The following is a 21,272-nucleotide window of genomic DNA, read 5'->3' as shown; positions in this document are numbered from 1 at the left end:
TATTTTGATAATCTATTGTTCTCCCAAGTTTCTTAATATTAGGAAGAGAGTGTCCTGGGTGAGGGGTGAAGTTATATTCTGGTCACTCAAAGAATAATGGAAATGAATAATTTGGGTATTCTGATTTAAACTTAGTTTCTTCTGAATTTAGAACTCTAGGAGGTGAGCTTAATTAAGTCTTATTGTGATAATCTGACGTCGCCAGATGACGTTGCAGGGCAGCTTTGTGCCATTTTGATTTAACTTCACAATAGATAGTGAACCCATAAATGTAACTTAATCTTCTTCCTCTGTCAGATCAGGTTGGGTTTAGTTAAAAGAAAATTCAACATTTTGAATGCTGGGTTTCTAATTAAAATAATTGTTTAGTTTCTCCCATGGCAGATAGCATGTGCTTAAACCCTAGCCCCACTTTTTGGTTGTTGACTCTGAGCAACTTAACCTCTCTGTGCCTCAGTTTTCTTGTAGTTAAAATGACAACACTAACCAAGATGATTAAATCAGTAAATACATTTGGAGTACTTGGAAACAGTTTGATTTTATTTTTTTCCACAAAGGGATGTCTAATTTGAATAATAAAGAAAATCTTAATTTACTTTGACCATTTATTTAAAGCTAGACTCATTATTGGTTAACAGTGGGCTGTTTAAGGGCACCAGTTTTAAGACTGTATAATTAGTGGAGCAATAACATTTTTAGCACAGTTCCTGTGAGTGTTTTGCAGGGAGATCAGACTAGCAAATGGCTGATTTTTATTGGGGGTTTGTCAATGCTAATGGTTCTAGAAAGCCTTGTAAAATGCATTTCAAACTTTAAAATGTGTGTTTGCTAGTATAACAATATTTAAAACCTCGGTGAAAACGTAGTTCTATTAATTGATTTGTTTTAAATTAACCTTTTCAGGTTTGTGACTGGTTGTATCCTCTAGTTCCTGATAGATCTCCAGTTCTTAAATGTACTATAGGAGCCTACATGTTTCCTGATACAATGTTACAAGCATCAGGATGCTTTGTGGGGGTCGTCTTGTCTTCTGAATTACCAGAAGATGATAGAGAACTCTTTGAGGATCTATTAAGACAAATGTCTGACCTTCGGCTCCAGGTAACTTGTGCGATCACCTTCAGGATGTAAACCTACGGTAACGTAAGCACTTCTGCTTTTAAAGAAACTGTAATAAGCTCTAATGTGATCAGAGTTAGGAAACTGAGAGTATATAATTTGCTTGCGTATTCACAAATACAAGTTGGGAATTGGCTGTAAACAGTGATTAAGATTGTGGTCTCTGGAGTCAGATTGCCTCTGTTTGAATTTGAACTCTTCTGCTTAATAGCTGTTTAACTCAAGCTGTTGATCTTCTCTATAGTTTAGTTTCTTTATCATAAAGTCAGGATAATGGTAACATCCACTTCATTGGGCTGTGATGAAGATTAAAAGTTAATACATTAAGGCACTTACATCAGTGCTAGCAAGTAGTAATGTTCTGTGAATATTTGCTTTTGTTATGAACACTGTCTTACTTCTCAGTTGGGAAAGTGGGCCAATGGGACTAAATGGTGAAGTGACGGTAATTTCAGCATTAGTATCTGGGTAATATTGGACATTTTAGGGTATGACTTGAGGAACAGGTTTTGTTTGAGGGAATTGTCTTTGTTCTCATGATGAACGAAGGCAAAATAAAATGTGATTTAAGATACGGTTGGTCATCCTGTGAACTTGCCTTATTTAGCCCATTTCCTCTGCCCACATGCTGATCTGTTATAGGGAGTTGAAATAGAGTATAATGGAGATATTTTCTTTAAGTGTTCTTGCCCATCCTAATGTAGGACAAGAGGGGGAAAATATGTTTGATTGTGAATACTGACAGTTATCTGAGGTTGAAGGAGATTGACAGCATGGTAGTGTAATCTTTTATTTTCTCTTTCAGTCAGCAGATACTTAGAATTCATTATTTAACCTGGTTCTATGTTAAATGATGGGGTGGGAAGAAAGAACAGAGGAGGCTATAAAGATACATATATAACAGCTCTTATTCTTGAGCACCTTACAGTCTGTTGAATAACCACAGTACAGTATGAGAGGTGATGGAAATGAAAGTGAAAGGAGGTCTGGGAGGATTTCACAAAATAGTTTCCTTTGAGTTCAGTCATGAAAGATTGGTTCCTTTTTTCTGAGGAAATAGAATACACTTTTAATCCATATTAAAATTTTTTAATCCAAATTAAAATTAAAATTTTAATCCATATTAAAAATTTAAGATCAGAGGTGGTGGGAGCAGATCACCAGCTAAGTGAAAGGTCGGAGAGTCATCTCAGCATTACGTTGTAAGAACTATATATGAGAATGACCTGGTGATCAACATGTTCTTAAATACTAGATATTTAAGCTGCGTTAACAAAACCCATGACCCCCATTCAGAAGTCTGTGTAGCCTCGATGTGCTTAGGAGAGGAGTTTACAAAAGCAGCAACATGGTCAAATGGATATGGGTTTAAGTCTAATAAGCTTTGCTGTTTACTAGCTGAATGAAGTGACATTCCTTAAGTATTCCAGACCTTTTATGGAGCTGTTTCTCCCTTTACCCCTACATTCATTTGGCCTGTATTACTGGACTCTAGGAAAGAAATTAAACTGACCTTTAGGTTATATATTTACTTCCTCTGTTCAGTTTTATTTTTTTGGTTGAATGTTATTTTTAGTTTTCTGTATTGTCCTAGAACTCCAACAGTAAACAAAAGCTGGTTACTAGCTATACTTTTGATTTGCCTTTACTCTTAAGCATTCATTCAGCAAAGTGTACGCAAGCAGATTATCTTTAGTGTTGAGTGCAAAAATGGAAAAACAAAATCAGCCTTCCAACAATGCAGAGTAGTTAAACTGGACATGAGGTTTGTTAATTGCCTTTATTTATTTATTTTTGAAATTTTGAATTTAATTTACTTTTTTATACATTAGGTTCTTATTAGTTATCCATTTTATACATATTAGTATATATATGTCAATCCCAATCTCCCAATTGTTAATTGCCTTTAAACTCATTTAGTCTTGTGTGTGTTTTCTAAAACTTATAATTTATTGTTTAACTAAATTCAAATGTAGCTGCATCTGATTTAACGATCACTTGTACCAACTACTGCTATAAGTTTATCTCTTGTACTTTGTTTTTTTGAAATTTGCTTTAGGCCATATCCTGTGAGCCAAAGAACTCAAACGTTTGAGGTTTGGTGATGAGATAAAAGTATAGAGAAAAATTAGTAAAAGTAGTTGTAAAACACTGTCATTTGAATAGGTATATTATTGGAGCATGGTGTGCTGTAGCTTAGAGGAAATTTGAATTTGAGCTAAGCTTAGGCCTTTACTCCCTAGGCCAACTGGGACCGGGCAGAAGGAGAAAATGAATTCCAAATCCCTGGAAGATCAAGATGCCCCTCTAACCAATTGAAGGAAGCCAGTGGCACTGAAGTGAGACAGTTGGACCCAGGCAGTAAGGATGTGCGTCATAAGGGAAAACGGGGGAAAAAGGTTAGTAGAGTAAGTGAAAGATCAACAAGGTATGAGTGTGTGTTCTATTCTAATGGTACCTTTCACCAGTTTAAATTATTTATAAGATCCCCATTTACTGAAGCAGAACAACTTGCAGATTCACAAAGTTATCACTGGTAAAATAATTATAATCAGCTTTAATATTTCCCTTTGTTATTTAAACTGTTTTAAAAGGTAATCTATGTTTGGGGGGATAGTTTTTTGCAACTATTTGAAAGATTTTTATAATTACGTTAATGATGTGTATGCTTTTTTGTTTTGTGTTATTCTCCACCTTCCTATATACACCAAGATCTTGGGGCTAGGTATGCTTTTCCTTACACTACCATTTGTATTCAGTTCCTTATTTCTTCATTAATAGTCAACAGAACAGAGAAAATGGGCTTTTAAAAAAATACACTTAGTAGTTTCTTCTTTCATTTCTTAGATTTTGTGATATGTTCCAAATGGTAAATTTGGATTAGAGTTTAGGAAATATTTATTGAGTGCTAGAAAGATGAGCATAGTGGGAAAAATTTTTAATTTCTTATCTCAAAATATTTCCCATCTAGTGGGGAGTACAGATTAGCAAAGAGATAATTTCTACCCAATGTGATCATTAGATGAAAGTACATAAGTTGTCTAGAACGCTAGGTTATACCTTCCACGTAGATGAGCGGTGTGGGAAGCAGTTAAGGAGGCTCCTCCTGGAAGGCACGATGGCTAAGATGAGTCCCGAAGGTGAAATAAGCAAACCTATGGTGAAAGAAAGTAACGCTGTGTGAGTATTGAATTGTAAACAGTTTCGTACTGTTCTTTGTTGTATTCCATATTATAAGTGCTCAGTAATTGTCTTTGGAATTAATGAATATCACATGAATATTCTACTTTTACTTGCCAACCGTCACTGTGGGTTATGTTGACCATCTTAGACCAGCTTTATGAGGACATTGGGAGTCCAAAATGGAAGTTAGAACTTCATTTTTAAAAATTTAATTCCTTGGTTTAAAAAAAATCCAATTATATTAAAATATATATATACTTTTGGAAACCTTTACTCCCACCTTTGTCCCTGTCTACGCCATTCCTCCTGCCACTGTCGGTAATTACTTTTATTAGGATCTTGTGTTTCTTTCCTGGGTTTTTTGAGGCAAATAAAAGCAAACAAAATCTGTAATTATTTCTCTCCCTTTCTTATACATAAGGGAACATCATATAGAGTGTCCTATATATATATATTTTTGATAATAAAGTCTCGGGTAAATAGAGAACTTCCTCAGTCTTTTTTACCTTATATTTCATTGTATGAATATATCATAGTTTCTTTAATCAGTCTCTTATTGAGGGGTGTTTGGTGTGATTGTTTGGTATTACAAGCAGTGCTTCAATGAATGACTTTGTAGAGCCATTGATTCATACATCTGCAGGTAATTCATCAAATAAATTCTTAGAGATGGGGTTACTGTGTCAACAGGTAAATGCATTTGTAATTCTGATAGATTTTGCTACATTGCCCTCCCTAAGGAGTATACTATACAGCACTGCACCAGTAGCTGTTGGAGCATACCTGTCTCCCCACAGCCTGCTCAACAGAGTGGGTGGTCTATTTTTTGGCAATCCGATGATGAGAGAAATATATTGGAATATATTAATTTGCATCGATTTTATTATGAGTGAGTTGAGCAAATGCATAAGGGTAACTTGAATTTTGTTTTCTGTGTGATGTCTAGTTATGTTCTTTGTCCATTTTTATTACTGGGTTGTTAGTCCTTTTCTTCACAATTTCTAGGAGCTCTTTGTATATTAGGGACATTGGCACATTGTCAAAGATAGAAGTTGCAAATTATAATGAGGTCTGAGTTAGCCTACTCCTGAGTTTTTAGAATGAAAACAAATTTAGCTTTGAGATTTTGAATGTTGGCCCTAGCTGTTAAATTAGCAAAGTACAAGTATTTCTGTTTCCCATTTCCATTCAAATGGAATGGTAGATTCTATGTTTATATACTTTTATTTACTTTTACTTGATTTCTGTCAAAACCAGTTTATTTGGATACATTCTTCCTTACTGACTGAGTCATTTAACAGAAATCTTTTAACCTTACTGAGTACTGTATGCATACATACCAATACCTAGGGGATGATAGCTCTATGAAGGAACTCAGAGTGGTCAAAGAAAGAAAAAAATTAATCAATTTAAATATAATTTGATAAATGCTGTATTGGAGGTATGTTGGTATTTAAATCTTACTTACCAATGGTACCTAACATAAGACCAGAACAGTTTTCACCTTCACGGTGGTTATGGTATTGCACTTTATGTAATAAAATGTACTTATAACTAGGTTGCCTGGAAATATTTTCATTAATTAGTATTTGTTGGCTTAATATTTTATTACAAAATGCTTATGATTTTTCCTCCTCTTAGTATTTATTTAACATTTTGAAATATTTTTACTGTTCAGACCAAAGGTACTTCAAGTGAAGAAGTTAATCTGAGTCACATTGTACCTTATGAGCCAGTTTCAGAAGAAAAAGCAAAGGAATTACCTGAATGGAGTGAGAAAGTGGCTCAAAACATTTTGTCAGGTATTATAGTAATGCTAACTTTTTTGCCTGCATAATGTGAAACCTTTGAATCCCATTAGAGAATACTTGGAAAGATACTATTTTATGTTTTGGTTTTAAATGATCAGTTTATAAATATTTAAAAATAGAAGGAACTAGTCTCTTTGAATGTCACATATTGTCATATTGGTGTAAGTTCTTCTTGGTATATTATTCTCTGTTTTACTCTTGGGAAAATTGGTAGTGGAAAGCTTCAAGAATCTCCAAACTTTCAGAATAGCTGTGAACATAAAATTAGTTATTTTCCTTTCCCCTTTGAAATTCCCCCTTAATCTTTTTTTCTCCCCTCTCCTTCCTCCTTCTCCACCAAAAAAATGACATTCATCCGTCTTTGGAAGCAAAGTAGCACTCGCCTAACTTTATGGCAATACAGGCATGAGGAGACCTGAGAATTATAGCCAAGCTGTTTGGGAAGTAGACCCTACTGTTTAATTATGGATAGAAAGGGCTTCAGATCATTTATTTTAAAAACAAAATAATCATTACTGACACATGTGTTTATACTTTAATTGGTTAACAATTTAACTGTAGTAGCTCTCAGATTGAGACCTTATATTTTGTTTTTTAAAAAACATTGCCAGTCATTATTATTCAGTAAGTCAAATTCATGACCCAGTAAGGGGATCTTGACTAGTTATTTAATAGACTATCAATATAGGTTTCCATCTCTGGTTTATAGGTTTAAACTCATTAAAATAATGGAGGTGTCTAAAGCAAAGGAAATCTTTAACATGAAAAACCAACAAACTAAAATAAGTGAAAAATGATTAAGTAGCTAGGAGCAAACAGAATATTTTGCCCAATGTCAAAGAGCTGCTTGAGACAAGTAGAAAAGATAAAGCCAAATTTTCAAATATATGTGTAACAGTTAAAATTTATCCTTGAAAGAGATTTTTAAAGAAGTTGTAAAGGGACTTCCCTGGTGGTCCAGTGGTTAAGACCTTGCCTTCCAATGCAGGGGGTGCAAGTTCAATCCCTGGTTGGAGAGCAAAGATCCCACATGGCTCCCAGCCAAAAAAAAGCAAAATGTAAAACAGAAGCAATATTGTAACAAATTCAATAAAGACTTTAAAAATGGTGCACATCAAAAAAACAAAAGTTGTAAAGAAAAACCTTCACTCTTACTACCTTGCACCCTAACTTTACAGGCTGCTAAGTTGTTAATTAGGTCAGTGTTCAGAAAATTAGCCCTTATCCACACATATGTAGATAACTAAATTCAAAGGTAATTAAGTTTTTGAGTTTATACTGCTATAAGACTGTATAGTATCCATGTGTAACAAACCATGCCAAACTTAATGATGTGAAACAACAATTTGTTTATGCTTAGGAATTCTGTGGGCCAGGTATTCCAAAAGGTCATATCAGGGATGGCTTGTATCTGCTTCATGATGTCAGGGCCTCAGCTAGGAAGACTCAAAGGCCGACTAGTGACTCAGTAGCTGGGGGCTGGAATCATTTGAAGGCTCCTTCAGTCACACTGAAGTTGGCATCTGGGTTAGGAGAGCTCAAGATCTAGGACTGCCTACACATGACCTCTCCATGCCTCTTGACTTCTCACAGCAGGGCAGCCTTAAGCTCATCTGGCATCTGCGTAGTAGCTCAGGGTTCAAGTGTGAATGGTCCACCAAATAGGCAGAAGCTGCATTACCATTTCTGACATACTCTTGGAAATTTCCAGCATCATTAGTTATAAGCAAGTAACAAGCCTGCCCAGATTCAAGGGAATGTGACATAGACCCCACTTCTCAATGGGAAGAATGTCAAGGTCATGTTGAAAGAACATGTGGAACAGGAGATACTGTTTTTGACCATCTTTGGAAAATACCATGGGCCACAAAATCTTAGGACTCCTAGGTACCATACAGATTCCACACACTGGTTCTATTTGAAGAAGTAGATCATCCTGAGAGCCAGCTAATGCTGAGGAGAGATCTCTTCATAGATTTCAAAAGAACTGTTAGCAGTGCATCATTTGAAAATGAGCCGAAACTACCTTCTAGTAACACTTAGAGACCTTCTTTACTACTTGGGACTTTAGTGTCTTCAGGCTTGTAACTCTCTTCCTTTTCATCCTGTATCCTCAGGGCTAGAGTTCTAGCAATAGCTCTAATAATGACATTAAAACTATTTAACTGCCAATCAGAATACCTGTCTCGTTATATACTTTTTAATAAGTAGCATGAAAAACAACTAGCTCACTGAATACTTAAGGTACGAGTTACAGAGAAAGGTGTAAGAAATATCCAAAATTTACTCCAGAAAAAATTATCTGATCTGTCAAGAAACTATTTCTACCTGACTCATGTAGGTTCTGTACAAAGAAGAGTAACCAGGGATCTAAATTGAGCTCATTCACCTTAGCCCAATGATGAGTAAAGATCAGTAAAAGCTATAGTCTTATACTTTATGAATGTAAGAGGTGAAAAAACAATGCTTAAAATTTACACATGTAGAAAATTGGTGTGAGAAGCTTAGACTTACATTATACTTTAAGAAGGCAGCTGCCAAACATTTTAGATGGAGTAGAGTCTAATAAGCTAATTTGGGAGGAGGTAGAAGATTGGTGGCAGTAGACTGAATAGAGCCCCCATTGGGTTAGGTTTGAATTAGGTCATTTTATGTCATCTGCCAACCTCTCATTTATTCAGCATTCATTCATTGCCTGCTATCTCTCAGCATTAACTGGGTGTGTAGGACGCAGACATGGATAGAATAAATCTATATCTGGCATTACACATGCCGTTTAAAAGATCTTAATAGCTACCAATGAAATACTGTATTTCCATATCTTCTATTGCAGCCTCTACAGTTTTAATTATCTCTTCCATGGTGATACCTTGTTTATAATTAACATCTAGTTTTTCTCTTTATTAGTCCTGTGACTTTTCATTTATCTCACTTCCACTTATTTTTCTGAAAGTCATCGATGGACTCCATCCCCCTTGTTTGATATAGTTTCTTTGTAGGATTATAGTCTACTTGAGCTCTCCTTTGTTCATTGTCATTTATTTTATGATTTATTAGTTTTCCTTAACTTCAAGTTCAGCTGTTTTTCCCCTAATACTTTTCAATCTATCAGTTAACTCTAAAAACACATAATTTTTTTCTTGACTAGACATCTTCAGTCCCTTTATTGTTGTGTGAACTCCTGGCTGGAACCTGTTTGCCTGGGTTTGAGCCCTGATCCTCCACCAAGGGTAGGACAGTGGGGATAGGGTTGGAGCCGGAGGTGGACATGTTGTCTGAAACAGGAAGAGATACACATCAATTTTTCCAATCAGTTACTACTTGGTACTTTTCATTCACATTTTTAAATGGGTATGATTTTCACATCATTGGATGCCTGCTTACTAATGGGCTGAAGTAATTATGTGAAAACCATGGCACAGATCTTGGAAAACATACTTAAGTATTTTTAAAAGCTCATTGTTTCAGGGTATAGCCAAAAAGGAGATATTTAAAATTGTAACTCTCCCCAGGGGAGGGTAACACTTTTCTCCCCGCTCTTAGGGAAAACTGTTCCCCTTGTGTTTGTTTTCTTGGTTCTCCCATCTCCTTCCCACTTCTCCTCTTCCCACATGCTGTCTAGCTCAAGGCCTTTTCTTTTCACTAGAGAAGTCTCTGTCACCCTGCTTTCTCTCTGACAATCTCTGCTTCTTTCATTCTTGCTGCAAGAAGCATGAGCAAAGCAAAAGGCTAGGGCCTAGTCTGATGAGAAATAGCTAGAAATAGCTCAATCTTCTTTTCTTTTAGAGTTTTTCTTCTCCTGAATTTTTTGGGAGTTCTCATGTCTTTGTCGTTCGGTTTAAAGTGCAAATTAAAAGGTGCTGAGATCAAGGGATTTGGGATTGAGGAAGGAGCAGAACCCCCTGCCTTATGTCTTTAGCCCAAAGCAAACAAGCAAAAGTTCTGCCTTGGTGTTTGAGATACAGGTTGTTGGTGTATCTGTCAGCTTCAAGGCTTTGTGGGGGAAAAGTGGTGCCTGGACTAAGGCAAAAAGAACAAGGATACTGGGTCTTCTAGCCAAACACCATCATAATGGCACCAAGACCCCAAATTAGTCCCTAACAGTAGTATACTGTGGTAAGTAATATATAGAGATGCCTACAAGTTGTAGTGACAGCATAGAGTAATACAGAACTGTTGTTGAGTGATATATGACCTAAGTATTCAAAGACAAATTTACTTAGAAAAGGTATATATTACAGGCAGAACACTACAAGTACAAAGTTGGCTTGAAAATTTATGGCATGTTTGGGATTTGAATATTGAACTCCTTGGTTTTTTTTTTCCTGTTGATCAGTTATTTGTTAAAGGGCTTAAAGGTATAATCAGTCCTAATTTTGTGCAATTCAAAAATTTCCTTTAAAAAGGTGCTTCCTGGGTGAGTTGGGGTTTGGTCAAAGGTGCTGAGTTTACTGGCAAAGCCATCCAGAAAGGCGCTTCTAAACTCCGAGAACGGATTCAACCAGAAGAAAAACCAGTGGAAGTTAGTCCAACTGTGACCAAGGGACTTTATATAGCAAAACAGGCTACCGGAGGAGCAGCGAAAGTCAGTCAGTTCCTGGGTAAAGTAACTTTAGATTCCTTTACTTTTTTTCAGTTAAATAAAAATAATTTCTTAGTCCAGGTTAATCTAAATCTCATTTAGATGTTTTAAATTTAAGAGTAAAGAATTAGGACAAAGCAGTTTTGCCTTTCTACTCAGGGTAGAATCAGTAATCCAGCAACATCAACCTGAGAGCCTTAGAAATATTTCAGGCACTTGACACACCTACTGATTCAATATCTCCATTTTTATAAGATCTCTAGGTGATTCTTATTTGCATATTAAAGTCTGAGAAACACTGGTTAGGGGTGGTTTTGTTGTGTTGGAGAGGGGAGTGTGTGTGCATTTGAAAAGGAATGTATTTGTTATCCTTGAATATGACACATTCTTTTAAGGACAACTCACTGCATAAGCAGTTGAGAGTCTAGAGTGAGGGATGTATTGTCTTGAATAAAGCTGACTTAGTGATTCTGGTGTCAGCCTTCCCTAGTAATATGCCTCTAAACCCCTCTCCTTTGAGGATCACAGCTCTAAAGTTTGGTATTTTAAGATGGTCAGATAGCTCCTTAGAGGATTGTCATAAAATTTAGTAAGATTATCTTTTTGGTATTTGGTATTCTTTGGAGTCAGATTTTTGGTTTGTTTACTTTTACATAGACTTAAATACTTTATTACTATTTCAGTGAGTATTTGCTGATAGGGAGAAAAAGTATGAATACGCTTAGCTGGAAAAAATGAAAGTTGGACCTACCAGTCTTGCATTGCAGATAGAAAAGGTGGATGGTTCTCTTCTAAGCAAATTGCCAAAAAGAACATTATATTTAAGAGTCAATAATCTCTGCAAACACATCCTTAAACTAAGCAATAGCCTTTGTTTAAAAAGTAACCAGCCCTGTTTTCATTCTTTTTTAAATAGGAATGGTAACATTATACAGTAAAACAACTTTAGATGCTCATGGAAAACTTTTGCTAAGTGAGAGTGGTAAAATCAAGGGAAGAATACATTTTTTGCTAAGTTTTTTTGTTTTTGTTTTTTTATGGTTATATTAGTTGACGGAGTTTGTACTGTAGCAAATTGTGTTGGAAAGGAATTAGCTCCACATGTCAAGAAGCATGGAAGCAAACTTGTTCCAGAATCTCTTAAAAAAGACAAAAATGGGAAGTCTACCCTGGATGGTGCTATGGTTGTAGCAGCAAGCAGTGTTCAAGGTAACATAAAGGTCTAAAACTTTAGGAAGATCTTTTTGCTGAGGGCTGGTTTTACTTACTTTTAAATGTATTTGCAGGATTTTCAACTGTCTGGCAAGGATTGGAATGTGCAGCTAAATGCATTGTTAATAATGTTTCAGTAGAAACTGTACAAACTGTCAGATACAAGTAAGTTGAATTTTATCATTTTAATGAAATCTCTTGTAGCATTTGTAAAACTCTAGGACAGTTAAAATGATTGTGTAGTTATTTTTATTAAGTATCTGATAAAACAGTTTTTTTCACTTGCTGTTTTTAAGTAGGGAGAAAAATGAAGTTTTAGCAAATTAATAGTATTACTGTGACTTTGCCTTTATATTACTATTATAAATACTTGTTCATCATTAATGGAAAGAATAGGTTTAAGTTTTTTTTTTAATGCCTGGAATTTCTGTATGCCTTATTAACTGCATGTTCTTGATGGGTGATGTTTGCCTATAGTTTTGACGGGGAAAACTTGAATTATAATTAAACTGTTATACTTTGTTAATACTAGCCCCTTCTATATACAAAGAATGTTAAATTTTCACACCTTATGAATCTACCACTGTGCATCTGTATTGGAATAGACAGATGGTATGAGAAGACCTACCATTAAGAAATAGACAAACATAGAAATGAATGATTTATTCAAGCTTATCTGATAAGTGGTATTAAAGATAAGACTTAAGAACAGGATTTTCTGATTTTAGCTCTTTATTCTGTCTTTATAAGTACTAGAGGGCTAAACTTAAATTTAGTATGAAGGACCTGAGTTGCTTTCTTAGCTTTGAATTAGTTTAGATCTTAATATTTAATTTTGTTTCGAAGAAAAAAAATAATGGTGTTCTCAACTCTTGGTTATTTGTGTTAATTATTTACTCACTGACAGCATTTGAGTTAATACTTATATATCAGACGTTGTGTTCAGTGCTTTCCATGTATATTATTTAATCTTTAACACTATTATCTCCATTTTACAGATGAAGAAACCAAATGCTTTTGAGCCTTAAATACTTGTTAAGAATTGTACCCCCCTAGTAAGTGGTAGAGCTGGGATGTAAGCCAGGTCCCCCTGTCATGCAGTATCAGAGAACAGAGCTGGGCCAACACTGCCCTTAATGGGATATCTGTGCGAGTTTAGTATCTAGAGTTATTTTCTAACACTACCTAGCATGTGTTTAGACTCCCTCCCACCACAATAAATTACCTTTGGTTTAGGAAATACTTAATTTCCAGCCTGAGTTGATTTTATCTGCTCAGTCTGGGGCATGCATACCTTAGAATCAAAGCAATACAGCCATATCATCTTGGAGTGCCGATTTTACCAAAGGATTTGGAAAAGAAAATGCAGAGTAGATCTGAAATTTTGGTGGAGATGTAAAACTCAAGTCTCCCAGCTCACTTCCTGCTACTTGTGGCATTGACCTCTAACACTCTTTTTGTTATGCCTTTCAGGTTACTTTGATGGATGAGTCATAATTAGGAAAATGGTTTCTTCTTTTGTTGCAAGAGTAGGAGAAAGTCAGAGTGTCTTTTAGACCAAAAGTGGGTTATTTTCAGATTATCATATGTTAGCAGAGATGCACAGATAAATAGGCAGTCATATGATTAAGTAGGAAGTGCTTTATTGGGTTTGCCCATTTCCTACTTTAATGAAAAAAAAATGCTTACCTAAGTACAGTTAAGTGGAGCCCTGTTAAAAGGTTTGAGATTCACATAATGAGGAAGTACAGGTTTTGGTGTAGATTTTGTATTTCTTGTCCTTAGTGAGGAGAACTTAATATGATAAATAGGGTATTTTAATAGTGGTTCTGAGCTAATTTATTTCTGTTATGGTGTACATTGCTAGTTTTATCCTTTCCTCCAAAGATTCATGGAGTGAAAAAAAGCAGGTGAGAATTTAGTTAAGTAGGTTTGTATTTCCAGTTATAAGGGTACTTTAGTCTTAGCAGTAACTTAATTAGAAAACTTGGAAAGATGGGAGGGACAGTGGGGAATAACAGGTTTTGTCCAAGTAATACTGTTTTCTCACTTATGAATAATCTAGCTCAGAAGTAGAAATTGCTTTTTAGGGGAAGAAACTGCAAGTATTAAACCAGTAATAACTCAGTGATATTTATCACTCAAGAATTGGAAAAGCTTGTTGTTCTTTCATTTAATTTAGTTCTCGATAATTTACATAAATTTACATTTATTTACATTTATGAGTTTACATTTATTTACACTGTGAAAATTATCTGATAGAGTGAGCGTTTGTGTTTTTCTGCTCTCATCCAACTGATGGTTGTATAGTAAAGAAAACTTATTATTTTTGGAAAATGTGTATTCTTATTGTCTGTGAGAAATTATTTCCCCAAGTAGTCATGTAACATTTTATGGAAAAACTCAAACGAACTTTTTGGCCAACCCAGTATTATATAAACTTCTTTATCTGATTTCTGGTAGTATAAGCCAATGCAGAGGATTATTTTTTTAATCTAGGCTATTTAAAGGCAGTTTGTATTAGAGAAGTATATTCTCTATGCCTTTTATGGTTTTGATTATGATTCAGGACTGTGTTCATTGATTATGAATGATTTACCTAAAGATCTATATAATTAATTACTCTCCTAAATTTTTAAGGTAAATGTATAAGAAATATTTATTAAGACTTTATTTTTTTGGTTACATTAATACTTTTGTCCTATTTTAGATTTAGGAACATGAAGACCTACAGGAACAATGAAAAGCAATTAAGTAACTTTAAACCTGCTATATTTAATTGCAGTATAGTATCTATTAAATAATTCATCACTCTTCTACATAGCTTCTAAAGTTCACCTTTAAGCTCCTTTTTTTCCACTTTAAATTGTTTAGAGGAAAATAATATAACTTCAGTAAGTTAGGTGCATTTTTCGTTTCCCCTCAGTAATATTTTATCTTAGAACACATTTGTGAAGAATAAGCTTAGTAAAAATATTTTCCTATAAGAATTTACTCTTATAAGGTGTAGTATTTTATTGGTTTATTTAATGAATTTTAATTAAAATTCCCCTTAAATTTGCACTGGGTGAAGGGGCAAATTCAAATCCATTTGAGGGTATCTCCTTCGGTAGATGTCATGTTACCCAAAATGAATTCTATATAACATCTACTCAGGAGTTATATAGGATCAGTCTTCTCTTTTCAATATGGTAACTATACAAATATTTAAACACAATCATTATATCTTAACTTATTTTTTCTTTACTAAATACTCCCAGTTTAACAATTCCATATATAGTTTGAATTCCAGATCCTTCCTTCATCAGTGTTGTTCTCAAAATATGGAACCCAGAATTGAATCTAATATTCCAAAGGTCTTGTGACCAGATTAAATACAGTAGGGTTGCCTCTCTTGTTTTGGTCATATTTAGCATGTGATAAACGTGGCACAGAAAACAAAGAGTATATCTTTATAGTAGCTGTTACTTTATTGGCCCATATCAAACATGGTTTTTTTTTTCACTTTTATTTTTTTTTATTTTTATACAGCACGTTCTTATTAGTTATCCATTTTATACATATTAGTATATACATGTCAATCCCAATCGTCCAATTCATCACACCACCACCCCCACCACCACCCCCCTGCGGCTTTCCCCCCTTGGCGTCCATACGTTTGTTCTCTACATCTGTGTCTCAATTTCTGCCCTGCAAACCGGTTCATCTGTACCATTTTTCTAGGTTCCACATATATGCGTTAATATACAATATTTGTTTTTCTTTTTCTGACTTACTTCACTCTGTATGACAGTCTCTAGGCCCATCCACGTCTCAAAGAATGACCCAATTTCGTTCCTTTTTATGGCTGAGTAATATTCCATTGTATATATGTACCACATCTTCTTTATCCATTCATCTGTCTATGGACATTTAGGTTGCTTCCATGACCTGGCTATTGTAAATAGTGCTGCAGTGAACATTGGGTTGCATGTGTCTTTTTGAATTATGTTTTTCTCTGGGTATATTCCCAGTAGTGGGATTTCTGGGTCATATGGTAATTCTATTTTTAGTTTTTTAAGGAACCTCCATACTGTTCTCCATAGTGGCTGTATCAATTTATATTCCCACCAACAGTGCAAGAGGGTTCCCTTTCCTCCACACCCTCTCCAGCATTTGTTGTTTGTAGATTTTCTGATGATGCCCATTCTAACTTGTGTGAGGTGATACCTCATTGTAGTTTTGATTTGCATTTCTCTAATAATTAGTGATGTTGAGCAGCTTTTCATGTGCTTCTTGCCCATCTGTATGTCTTCTTTGCAGAAATGTCTATTTAGGTCTTCTGCCCATTTTTGGATTGGGTTGTTTGTTTTTTAGATATTGAGCTGCATGAGCTGTTTATATATTTTGGAGATTAATCCTTTGTCCGTTGACTCGTTTGCAAATATTTTCTCCCATTCTGAGGGTTGTGTTTTCGTGTTGTTTATGGTTTCCTTTGCTGTGAAAAGGTTTTGAAGTTTCATTAGGTCCCATTTGTTTATTTTTGTTTTTATTCCATTACTCTAGGAGGTGGATCAAAAAAGATCTTGCTGTGATTTATGTCAAAGAGTGTTCTTCCTATGTTTTCCTCTAAGAGTTTTATAGTGTCTGGTCTTTATTAGGTCTTTAATCCATTTTGAGTTTATTTTTGTGTATGGTGTTAGGGAGTGTTCTAATTTCATTCTTTTACATGTAGCTATCCAGTTTTCCCAGCACCACTTATTGAAGAGACTGTCTTTTCTCCATTGTATATCCTTGCCTCCTTTGTCATAGGTTAGTTGACCATAGGTGCATGAGTTTATCTCTGGGCTTTCTATTCTGTTCCATTGATCTGTATTTCTGTTTTTGTGCCATACCATATTGTCTTGATTACTGTAGGTTTGTAGTATAGTCCGAAGTCAGGGAGTCTGATTTCTCCAGCTCCGTTTTTTTCCCTCAAGACTGCTTTGTCTATTCGGGGTCTTTTGTGTCTCCATACAAATTTTAAGATTTTTTGTTCTAGTTTTGTGAAAAATGCCAGTGATAGTTTGATAGGGGTTCCATGGAATCTGTAGATTGCTTTGGGTAGTATAGTCATTTTCACAATATTGATTCTTCCAATCCAAGAACATGGTATATCTCTCCCTCTGTTTTTATCATCTTTAATTTCTTTCATCAGTGTCTTACAGTTTTCTGCATACAGGTCTTTTGTCTCCTTAGGTAGGTTTATTCCTAGGTATTTTATTCTTTTTGTTGCAGTGGTAAATGGGAGTGTTTCCTTAATTTCTCTTTTAGATTTTTCATCATTAATGTATAGGAATGCAAGAGATTTCTGTGCATTAATTTTGTATCCTGCAACTTTACCAGATTCATTGATTAGCTCTAGTAGTTTTCTGGTGGCATCTTTAGGATTCTCTATGTGTAGTATCATGTCATCTGCAAACAGTGACAGTTTTGCTTCTTCTTTTCCAATTTGGATTCCTTTTATTTCCTTTTCTTCTCTGATTGCTGTGGCTAAAACTTCCAAAACTGTGTTGAATAAGAGTGGTGAGAGTGGGCATCCTTGTCTTGTTCCTGATCTTAGAAGAAATGCTTTCAGTTTTTTACCATTGAGAATGATGTTTGCTGTGGGTTTGTCGTATATGGCCTTTATTATGGTGAGGTAGGTTCCCTCTATGCCCACTTTCTGGAGAGTTTTTATCATAAATGGTGTTGAATTTTGTCAAAAGTTTTTTCTGCATCTGTTGAGGTGATCATATGGTTTTTATTCTTCAATTTGTTAATATGGTTTATCACATTGATTGATTTGCATATATTGAAGAATCCTTGCATCCCTGGGATAAATCCCGCTTGATCATGGTGTATGATCCTTTTAATATGTTGTTGGATTCTGTTTGCTAGTATTTTGTTGAGGATTTTTGCATCTATATTCATCAGTGATATTGGTCTGTAGTTTTCTTTTTTTGTAGTATCTTTGTCTGGTTTTGGTATCAGGGTGATGGTGGCCTCATAGAATGAGTTAGGGAGTGTTCCTTCCTCTGCAATTTTTTGGAAGAGTTTGAGAACGATGGGTGTTAGCTCTTCTCTGAATGTTTGATAGAATTCACCTGTGAAGCCATCTGGTCCTGGACTTTTGTTTGTTGGAAGATTTTTAATCACAGTTTCTATTTCATTACTTCTGATTGGTCTGTTCATATTTTCTGTTTCTTCCTGGTTCAGTCTTAGAAGCTTATACCTTTCTAAGAATTTGTCCATTTCTTCCAGGTTGTTCATTTTATTGGCATAGAGTTCCTTGTAGTAGTCTCTTAGGATGCTTTGTATTTCTGCGGTGTCTGTTGTGTCTTCTCCTTTTTCATTTCTAATTTTATTGATTTGAGTCCTCTCCCTCTTTTTCTTGATGAGTCTGGCTAATGGTTTGTCAATTTTGTTTATCTTCTCAAAGAACCAGCTTTTAGTGTTACTGATCTTTGCTATTGTTTTCTTTGTTTCTATTTCATTTATTTCTGCTCTGATCTTTATGATTTCTTTCCTTCTTTTATCTTTGGGTTTTGTTTTCTTCTTCCTCTAGTTCCTTTAGGTGGTTTATTTGAGATTTTTCTTGTTTCTTGAGGTAGCCTTGTATAGCTATAAACTTCTCTCTTAGAACTGCTTTTGCTGCATCCTGTAGGTTTTGGATCATCATGTTTTCATTGTCATTTGTCTCTAGGTATTTTTTGATTTACTCTTTGATTTCTTCTATGATCTCTTGGTTATTTAGCAATGTATTGTTTAGCCTTCATGTGTTTGTGTTTTTTATGTTTTTTTTCCCTGTAATTCATTTCTAATCTCATAGCGTTGTGGTCAGAAAAGATGGTTGATATAATTTCAGTTTTCTTAAATTTACTGAGGCTTGATTTGTGACCCAAGGTGTGATCTATCCTGGAGAATATTCACTGTGCGCCCTTGAGAAGAAAGTGTAATCTGCTGTTTTTGGATGGAATGTCCTATAAATACTAATTAAATCTATCTGGTCTGTTGTGTCATTTAAAGCTTCTGTTTCCTTATTTATTTTCATTTTGGATTATCTGTCCATTGGTGTAACTGAGGTGTTAAAGTCCCCCACTATTATTGTGTCACTGTCGATTGCCTCTTTTATAGCTGTTAGCAGTTGCCTTATGTATTGAGGTGCTCCTATGTTGGGTGCATATCTATTTATAATTGTTATATCTTTTTCTTGGATTGATCCCTTGATCATTATGTAGTGTCCCTCCTTGTCTCTTGTAACATTCTTTATTTTAGAGTCTATTTCATCTGATATGAGTATTGCTACTCCAGCTTTCTTTTGATTTCCATTTGCATGGAATATCTTTTTCCATCCCCTCACTTTCAGTCTGTATGTGTCTCTAGGTCTGAAGTGGGTCTCTTGTAGACAGCATATATATGGGTCTTGTTTTTTTGTTTGTTTTTTTTGCGGTACGCGGGCCTCTCACTGTTGTGGCCTCTCCCATTATGGAGCACAGGCTCCGGATGCACAGGCTCAGCGGCCGTGGCTCATGGGCCTAGCCGCTCCGTGGCATGTGGGATCTTCCTGGATCGGGGCACAAACCCGTGTCCCCTGCATTGGCAGGCGGACTCTCAACCACTGCGCCACCAGGGAAGCTTCCCCTGGGTCTTGTTTTTGTATCCATTCAGCAAGCCTGTGTCTTCTGGTTGGAGCATTTAATCCATTCATGTTTAGGTAATATCGATATGTATGTTCCTATGACCATTTTCTTAATTGTTTTGGGTTTGTTTTTGTAGGTCCTTTTCTTCTCTTGTGTTTCCCACTTAGAGAAGTTCCTTTAGCATTTGTTGTAGAGCTGGTTTGGTGGTGCTGAATCCTCTTAGCTTTTCTTTTCTGTAAAGCTTTTGATTTCTCCATCAAATCTGAATGAGATCCTTGCTGGGTAGAGTAATCTTGGTTGTAGGTTCTTCCCTTTCATCAGTTTAAGTATATCATGCCACTCCCTTCTGCCTTGTAGAGTTTCTGCTGAGAAATCAGCTGTTAACCTTATGGGAGTTCCTTTGTATATTATTTGTCATTTTTCCCTGGCTGCTTTCAATAATTTTTCTTTGTCTTTAATTTTTGCCAATTTGATTGCTATGTGTCTCAGCGTGTTTCTCCTTGGGTTTATCCTGTATGGTACCCTGTGTTTCCTGGACTTGGGTGGCTATTTCCTTTCCCATGTTAGGGAAGTTTTCGACTATAATCTCTTCAAATATTTTCTTGGGTCCTTTCTGTCTTCTCCTTCTGGGACCCCTATAATGCGAATGTTGTTGTGTTTAATGTTGTCCCAGAGGTCTCTTAGGCTGTCTTCATTTCTTTTCATTCTTTTTTCTTTATTCTGTTTCGCAGCAGTGAATTCCACCATTCTGTCTTCCAGGTCACTTACCCGTTCTTCTGCCTCAGTTATTCTGCTATTGATTCCTTCTAGTCTAGTTTTCGTTTCAGTTATTGTATTGTTCATCTCTGTTTGTTTGTTCTTTAATTCTTCTAGGTCATTGTTAAACATTTCTTACATCTCAGTCTTTGCCTCCATTCTTTTTCCGAGGTCCTGGATCATCTTCACTATCAATGTTCTGAATTCTTTTTTTGGAAGGTTGCCTATCTCCACTTCATTTAGTTGTTTTTCTGGGGTTTTATCTTGTTCCTTCATCTGGTACATGGGCTTCTGCCTTTTCATCTTGTCTATCTTTCTGTGAATGTGGTTTTTGTTCCACAGGCTGCAGGATTGTAGTTCTTCTGGTTTCTCCTGTCTGCCCTCTGGTGGATGAGGCTATCTAAGAGGCTTGTGCAAGTTTCCTGATGGGAGGGACTGGTGGTGGGTAGAGCTGACTGTTTTTCTGGTGGGCAGAGCTCAGTAAAACTTTAATCCGCTTGACTGCTGATGTGTGGGGCTGGATTCCCTCCCTGTTGGTTGTTTGGCCTGAGGCAACCCAGCACTGGAACATACCTGGGCTCTTTGGTGAGGCTAATGGCATACTCTGGGAGGGCTCACGCCAAGGAGTACTTCCCATAACTTCTGCTGCCAGTGTCCTTGTCCCCACAGTGAAACAGAGCCAGCCCCCGCCTCTGCAGGAGACCCTCCAACACTAGCAGGTAGGTCTGGTTCAGTCTCCCCTGAGGTCACTGCTCCTTCCCCTGTGTGTGCCCTCCAAGGGTGGAGTCTCTGTTTACCCCAGTCCGGTCGAAGTCCTGCAATCAAATCCCACTAGCCTTCGAAGTCTGATTCTCTAGAAGTTTCTCCTCCCGTTGCTGGACCTCCAGGTTGGGAAGCCTGACGTGGGGCTCAGAACCTTCACTCCAGTGGGTGGACTTCTGTGATATAATTGTTCTCCAGTCTGTGAGT

The 21,272-nt window shown here is 36.0% G+C and overlaps 1 protein-coding gene across 4 annotated transcripts in view; it reads left to right on the top strand.

Moving 5' to 3' along the window:
- The window catches only part of SPART (spartin), a 377,051-nt gene that overhangs the window by 350,074 nt on the left and 5,705 nt on the right, over positions 1 to 21,272 (top strand). For all 4 annotated transcript variants that reach the window (XM_030882503.3, XM_030882499.2, XM_030882495.3 and 1 more), the window contains 6 exons: positions 904 to 1,101; positions 3,363 to 3,518; positions 5,981 to 6,104; positions 10,520 to 10,714; positions 11,746 to 11,904; positions 11,982 to 12,072. In XM_030882503.3, coding sequence (XP_030738363.1) covers positions 904 to 1,101; positions 3,363 to 3,518; positions 5,981 to 6,104; positions 10,520 to 10,714; positions 11,746 to 11,904; positions 11,982 to 12,072 — 923 coding nt within the window. The remainder of the gene's footprint in view (positions 1 to 903; positions 1,102 to 3,362; positions 3,519 to 5,980; positions 6,105 to 10,519; positions 10,715 to 11,745; positions 11,905 to 11,981; positions 12,073 to 21,272) is intronic.

Source organism: Globicephala melas, chromosome 18 (genome assembly GCF_963455315.2).
Source record: "Globicephala melas chromosome 18, mGloMel1.2, whole genome shotgun sequence".
Lineage (NCBI taxonomy): Eukaryota > Metazoa > Chordata > Mammalia > Artiodactyla > Delphinidae > Globicephala > Globicephala melas.
The sequence above is the reverse complement of the archived record's forward strand: the minus strand, read 5'-3'. Positions and strand labels throughout refer to the sequence as shown.